This window comes from Gavia stellata, unplaced genomic scaffold (assembly GCF_030936135.1).
Source record: "Gavia stellata isolate bGavSte3 unplaced genomic scaffold, bGavSte3.hap2 HAP2_SCAFFOLD_127, whole genome shotgun sequence".
Lineage (NCBI taxonomy): Eukaryota > Metazoa > Chordata > Aves > Gaviiformes > Gaviidae > Gavia > Gavia stellata.
Window position 1 is genome coordinate 74839 of NW_026777329.1, and position 7180 is coordinate 82018.

General features: G+C 57.7%; 1 protein-coding gene across 1 annotated transcript; it reads right to left on the reverse strand.

The window, feature by feature from the left end:
* Positions 1 to 900: 900 nt before the first annotated feature.
* On the reverse strand, positions 901 to 3542 carry LOC132321913 (PHD finger protein 7-like). Its single transcript, XM_059835285.1, is given in 8 exon segments — positions 901 to 1365; positions 1368 to 1506; positions 1659 to 1772; positions 1991 to 2257; positions 2501 to 2706; positions 2896 to 2985; positions 3077 to 3168; positions 3500 to 3542. Coding segments are annotated over 8 exon segments (1416 nt in total).
* Positions 3543 to 7180: the final 3638 nt, after the last annotated feature.

Genomic DNA, 7180 nt, shown 5'->3' on the forward strand with positions numbered 1-7180 from the left:
TCTGAGGGTGGCACCCCAGCTCCTCTCACGGGTGGCCAGCCGGGTGCCCGAGCTGCTCACAGAAGCAGCCGTACGGCGCAGTGTGACCACGACGGTGCCCAGCACCTTTTGAGATGCACTGCTGGCACTGCTGCAGGGACAGGGCTTGTTTCCACCAGAGCAGGTGCTGCTTTCAACAGCTTTCCACCCACTGGCACCCCCAAACCCGAAATAACCCTTAGACCTGGTAGCATTGCCCAAATCCAGGAAGAAACCCTAAAGCCAGGTGCACCCCACACCCGGCAGCACCCCCCAAAACCTCCAGCACGCACCTGACACGGCAACAACCCCAAACCCTGAGGTTTCCCCTCAAATTGGCAGCACCCACCAGACCCAGACACACACCCCAAAAGCTGTTTGCAACCTCCAAACCCACAAACACCCCCGAGCCCAGGAGCACACCTTAAACCTGTGAAGGGTCCCCCAAGTCCAGAAAGAGCTGCCAAATGCAGAAACAGCCCCAAACCGGGCACCTTTCTGCAGATCAGGCAGCTCCCTCCAAAACTGGCAGCACTGCCCAGCCCCAGCTGGGCGCAGCCGCCTGAGCCTCGTGACTGACAAATGAGCGTGGGATCTTCCAGGTCAGATGAGATGAGCAGCCAACTTTATTGTGCTGGGGGATGGGGGCCAGCACTTGGAGCTGGTGCGTGACCAGTCAGCAGCGTCTTCCAGGCCGGCTGTATGGTTTTTGCGCCCGACGCTTTAACCGTGAGCGGTGTCGGATCCGGTCTGGCCCAAGGTGGCTGGAGCGGCTGCTGGTCTCTAGCGCCAGAGCGCCACAGGACAGCCCTGATGCCGCCTGCCTGGCGGAGGTGGAGCGGCTCCTCTCGAGTGCCAGGGTGCCAAGGAGGAGCCCCACTGTCACCTGCTCGGCAGTGCTGGGGCTTCTGGGCTCAGCACTTGGGGCTGGCACACAGCTGGTCCCACGGTGTTTTCCAGGCCGGCTGTACGGCTTTTGCGCTCGACGTTGTAACCGTGAGCGGTGTCGGATCCGGTCTGGCCCAGGGTGGCTGGAGCGGCTGCTGCTTTCAGGCACTGGGGACCTGTGGGATGGCCCCAGGGTGCCTGGGTGATGGTGCTGGGCCTGCTGCTCTCATACACCAGGGAGCTGTGGGAAAGCCCTGCTGCCGCCTGGCTGGCGGTGCTGCAGCTGGCAAGCTCTGAATTGTCACTGGAGGCTGTGAGGGGAGGCAGGAAGGTCAGCAGCACAGCCACCCAGCTCCGGGCAGGAGAGGCCATCGTGGTGCCCACAGCCCTCCTGGAGCCAAGCCCACCCTAAGCCCCCCCTACCAGGCCTAGCCTGGCCCCTGGCCCCAGCGCAGGGGCACCCGGGTGCTTTGCCTCTTACCAGTGCCCAGGCCAGCACAGCAATCACACTCCCAGGTGGTTGTGCCATTCCACAAGTAGGAGCAGCACCGGTGGATGCCTTCGGCAGCACAAGAGCTGCACAGGAGCAGTTGCCAGGACCTGTGGAAGCAAACGGGTTGCTGGTTGCGAGGACAAAGTGACACCAGCAGGGGACTGCCTGGCAGAGCCTTTTTTCTAAGTGCTTCCTCCCCGAGCCTGTGCGGAGGCAGAGCTCCCGTGTAGAGCCCTAGACTGCTGCTTTGGCAACCTACCCCTCTTCCTCTGCCTGCTCCCTGCCTCTCGGGCAAAGGCACTTGCGGGCACTGCAGCGGATGTGCCTCTGATATACCAGTCCAAAGGCTTGGTCGCTCTCCCATGATGGTTGTCTGCCGGAGAAGGAAGGGAAAGTGTTGGGCCCCTGCTGCCCCAGCATCAGGCAGACCCAGGCCGTCCCTGCTCTCCCGCCCCGCCCGGTTTCCAACTCCTCCATGAAGCTGCGGACAAGAGTCAGGGGACAGCAGAAGGCCAGGCCTGCCGGGGCAGTCCCTGGCCTGGCACCACGCTTGCGCCTGACGTCTTGTGACTTGGGAAGAGAAAAACCAACCTCTTGGAGACTCGAATCCCCATGGTGAGCATTTCCATCACAAAAAGATCTTTGTCTTGGCAATGCAAGCAGCGGAAGCAGATGCCAGCATGGATAGCCTGCTTCTGGATGCAGCTCCGGTGGAACCAGGCATGTTGGCATGCTGGGCACACCATGGTGCGGTAGGACTTTTTGTCCTCCACAGGGTCCAAGCAGATGACGCAGGTGCTGCTGTGCTCTGGAGTGGCCTGCACTGCCTGCTTTGGGCGGTGCTTCCAGCAGAAGGACCTGGGGGGAAGATGGAAGGGATGGGCAAGGTGAGATGAGACGTGCTGAGTCCCTCCCTGGCAATGGTGAGGAGGGCAGAGGAGCTGTGAAGGAGCCCCAGACCCTGTCCGGGCTCTGGCCGTGGCTGTGGCTGTGGCAGGCTGCTGGGAAGTGTCCCTGTAGGTTCCTCACTTGGGTGCCCACTGCTGGCAGAAGGGGGCTTGGAGACAAGGAGGCTCCTGCGCAAGGGCCGGCAGCCCTTACCTGTACAGCCCGAAGAACTGGGTGACACACTCGCCCTCTGAGGCGCAGGGGAGATGGAAGCTGCGGTCGCACCCCTTCTCCCGGCAGGTGATGGTGGCTCCCATCTCGCCGCAAACGAAGCAGCGCTGGAAAGAGCACAGCGGACCCATCAGCAGTAGGCTCCGGGCATGCGTGGCTGGCCCCACGCCACTGGGCTGTGGGCACTGCTGGCTCACACCCCACAGATCCGCATGGTGCATGAGGCTTTTGCTTGTGCCGGAGCCTCGGTGGAGCTGCTGGGAGCAGGCATTTGTCCCAGAGCTGATGGAAGGGCTGGGATTTCTTTCTTGGGGGCCAGGAGGAGCTCCCGCAAAGCTCTCCTGGTGCAAACCTCCCTGCTCTTGCCAGGTCCTCACCTTCTGGGCTGCCTCCTGGATTGCGCGTCTGGTGTCCTCAACAAGAAACCTGTTCCTGCGCTCTTGCGGAAAACGCCCGCTGGCAAGAAACTGCAGAGCAGAGAAGGCCAGGAGCGCATTAGATCAGCAAGGAAGGGACTATTCCTGGCAGAAAGCTGGAGGGAGTCCCGGGGGAACTCACCAGGCAATAGGTGTGGGCACAGAGCCCTTTCTTTGTTGTTTTGTACCCACAGATATCTGGGTCAGCCTCTGCCCGGCGACACAGCATGCATGCTGAGGGGAGAGAGCAAATGCCGCTGGGAATGAGCACCTCTGCAGGGGAAGTGTCCCTGCGGGATCACCCCCAAGGCCCTGCTCTGACCCTGCCTAGCTGGCTGAAGGGCAGGGCTGGGGCCTTTGGAGAAGAAGGGGGCATAGCAGGCACGGGTGCCCCAGCAGGTGCCCACAGCCCAGCCTGGGCCCCGCTTGCTGAGGAGGGACCCTGCCCTGGGGTGCTTGGGGAGCTCCTGCCTTCCCCTGCCACCGGTCTTGGCCACACACAGACTGCCCCGACAACCCCTCTGCCAGCCATGGGGAGCTGTGGGGAGAGATACTTTGCTCTCACCTTGCTCCCTCGAGTCGGGGTCCTGCTGCTTCATGGCGAACATGGTGCACGTCAATGGCGAGCGCTTGGAGAGCCTCTGCCCCAGCAGTGCTGGGGTTTCTCCTCCAGACGCTCCTCTGCCAACCCTGAGGGAGCAGCAGGACACGGTGAGCTTGCAGCACAGGCCCTGGAGCCCCAAGGTGTGAGGCTGCCCTCCTCCCTCGGCAGCCCCGGGCAAGCCCCTTCCTCGCCTGCCCTCTCCTCACCTCACCAGGTTGCACTGACACACGGCCGGAGCCCAGCAGCCCTTTATCCAGGCCTTGGCAATGCATCACAGTGGCCGCTGTGACATCACCACCACACGTCTGCGTATCCCCTCAATATGGGCAAGGGCGCCCTCAGCTACCTGCCCCACCCTGTGACACGGACACTGCCTCACGGTGGTGGGTCTAAAGTGCCGAGGCCAGGGCTGAGCCCTTGGCACCCGAGTTGGGGGGGCGGCTGCTCTTGCACCCGTATGGGGCTGCAGTGCTGGCACAGGTTGCCCAGAGAGGCTGCGGAGTCTCCTTGGAGGCAGGCCCATCCCGGCTGGATAGGGGTCAACTGCATGGGGATGTGGACAGCACTAAGAGTGGGGACTAGGATGTACCGAGCAAGGGGCTGGGGACCTTGAAAAGTTTGGGGTCTGGGGACACTGCAAGGTGTGACAGGGGTGGCAGCAAGCACAGAGAGGGGGACCTCACTGAGTGTGGAGTTGGTGGCAGCGCTGAGCATGTGTACTGGTTTTGGATGGGACAGAGTTAACTTTCTTCATAGTAGCTTGTATGGTGCTATGTTTTGGATTTGTGACCAAAACAGTGTTGGAAACCCACCGATGCTTTCGCTATGGCTGAACAGAGCGTGCACAGTGTCAAGGCCTCTTCTGCTTCTCACAGCCCCACCAGCGAGTAGGCTGGGGGTGCACAAGAAGCAGGGAGGGGACACAGCCGGGACAGCTGACCCCATATGACCAAATGGATATCCCAGACCTTATGACGATGGGCTCACAATAAAATTGTGGGGGATGGGCAGGTTCCGGAGCTGCCATTGCAATGCTAGGCATCGCTCGGCTGGTGGCGAGGAATTGCGTTTGGTTTGCATCACTTGTTTTTCTTTGTTTTGTTCTGGGTTGTGGTTTGGTTTATTTTCCTCTTATGAAAGTGTCTTTACCTCAACCCATGAGTTTTTGCACTTTTACCCTTCAGATTCTCTCCCAAGAGAGAACTGCGTACATTTAGATGCAAGCCCCCTGTGCAAGTGCGCTTAGTGCATATTTATTGCGTGAGTTTGCACAATTATGTTGGAAATGTGCTGCTTTCAGCTGGTTTGGTATAGTTTCTTTAGCAGCAAACTCACTTGTACAGCTGAGGTCATGGTCGGTCAAGCTCTCTTGTGCAGGTGCTTGTGATGTCATACAGCTCTTGCCAGGCATCTCCAGGAGCATTTTGTTTTCTTCTGGAGACAAGTGTATTGCCAAACAGCCACCCCAGACTCTTCTCATTAGCCACCCAAAGAGCATTGATTATGTTGGAGGAAGGTCCATGCCCTGTTGCAGCCCTGGCACTTCTCCCAGGCAGCTCCGGAATGTTTTGACCTCCCCTGGAGACAGCTGAATTTGGCAGGTAGCACGCCCAGACTCCTCCAAGGAAGGCAGCTGAGGAATATGGTCAATGTTTGAGGCAGGTCCATGCCCTGCACCTTTCTGGGACTCTAACGAGGCAGATTTGGACTGTTTTGGCCTTTGCTGGCTATAGCCCACACCTCCGGTAGAAGCTCCAGACCTCTCCTAGGCAGCTACATGAAAAGTGTTTTCAATGTTTGAGGCAGGTCCCTGCCCGATATCTCCCCGGGGCTCCTCCCTGACATCTCCAAGAGTGTTTTGGCTTGCTCGGGAGACAGCTGAAGTCACGCGTGGCACCTCAGACTCCTCCTAAGTAGTTGCCTGAAGAGTTTTCTGCATGTTGGAAGCAGGTCCATGCTTGTAGTGTGTTGGTCTCCTCTGGAGAAAGCTAAATTGCGCAGGGAGCAGCCCCAGACTCCTCCAAGGATGCAACCGGAGGAGTTTTGTGTATGTCGGAGGCAGGTCCCTGCCCCGTAGCTCTCTGGGACTCCTCCTAGGCAGATTTGGGATGTTTTGCTGCTCCTGGGTATAGCTCCAGTCCCTGCCTGTGACTGTCTGTGTAGTTATCTCTATATTTAGCTGTACCTCTGCCTGGAACAGCCCATCTGTGTGTAACGGTTGCTGTGTTTGTATCAGCGCCTTTATGTGTGATGGTTCCTCTGTCTGTCAAGTTACCTCAGTCGGTGATGGTGTCACTTGCTGTATCTGCTGTTGTGTGGGCATTTGCATGTGCGCTGGATCTGTGACTGTTCTTCTCTCCTTAATTGTATGTGCAATTGTACCTGTGTCCGGAATGATATCTATTTTGTGCCTGCATCTGCAATTCTATCGGCAATTCCACGTGAATCTGTGTCTGTAATTGCATTGGTCTGTGTGATGGTACCGGTACCTGTATTTCTGCGGGTGCCAGTACCTGTGCCTCTACTCGTATCTGTAGCTGTACCTGTCACTGTACCTGAAACTGTATCTGCATCGCCAATGGTCTGTGTGTCTTGCAATGCTTCGTGTACGTGCACGTGTGTTTGGTTTGTGTGTGTGTATGTGTAATTCTCCCTCTAGCTGAAACAGTGTCAGCAAGGGTATCTCTAGTGGTATCTGTGCCGCTAACGGTCTCGGTGTTGGTGTGACTGTCTGTAACGGTGTTGCTGCCTCTGTACTGGTATCGGGATCTGTGGTAGCAGTGGTAGTGGCATCTGCACTGGTATTGCTGTCTGCTTCGGTATGCGTAATGCTATCGATAGCTGCCATGGCCTCTGCATCTGCCATGGCACCTGCAGTGGTTTCTTCAGCTGCAGCGGTACCTGCACCCGCAGTGCTATGTGCTTTGCCAGTGGCGTCTGCAGGGTGATCAGCTGGGGAGGTGCAGCTGCAGTGGGGCCTGCAATGGGATTTGAACCTGCAGCGCCATCTGCAAAGGCACCTGCATCTGGAATGCTCTGTGTGCCACTGTCCTGGCGTCTGCAATTCTCCGGTGAAGACACCATTGCAGATGCAGGTACCAGTGCTAAAGATAACTATAAATAAAGATAAACGTAAAATTTTGGCATCCACTGTGGGCCTATAGGATTCTGATTGCTCTGATTCATCTTCTCTGGGTCCGAACCTTACTGGTTTACCTAAACAACCAAATCCACCCATGCTAACCCTTTTACAGGAAATAATTGTCATGCTTCAGGTTTCTGTGAAGGTTCTACCACCCTACTTACACGACTTGCAGGGCAATGTTGGGTAGGTGGAGAAAGGGCATTCGAGGATTTAGCCCCATCCTGAGCTGAAAAGTGTATTCTAGGTGCATTACTACCATCCAGACAGGGGCCCTGCTGAAGTCCCAGGGAGCAGCCCCAGACTCTCCACACGTAGCTAGATGGTGGGTTTTGTCCATGTTAGGGGCAGGTGCATGCCTGTCATCTCCTCAGAACCTTTCCCAGTAATGTTCCTGATCCTTTTGGCCTCTTGTGGACAGAGCTGAAGGGCCAGGAAGCTGCCCCAGACTTCTCCAGGGTCGCTACTTGAGGAGTTGTGTCCATGGAGGCAGGTCCATG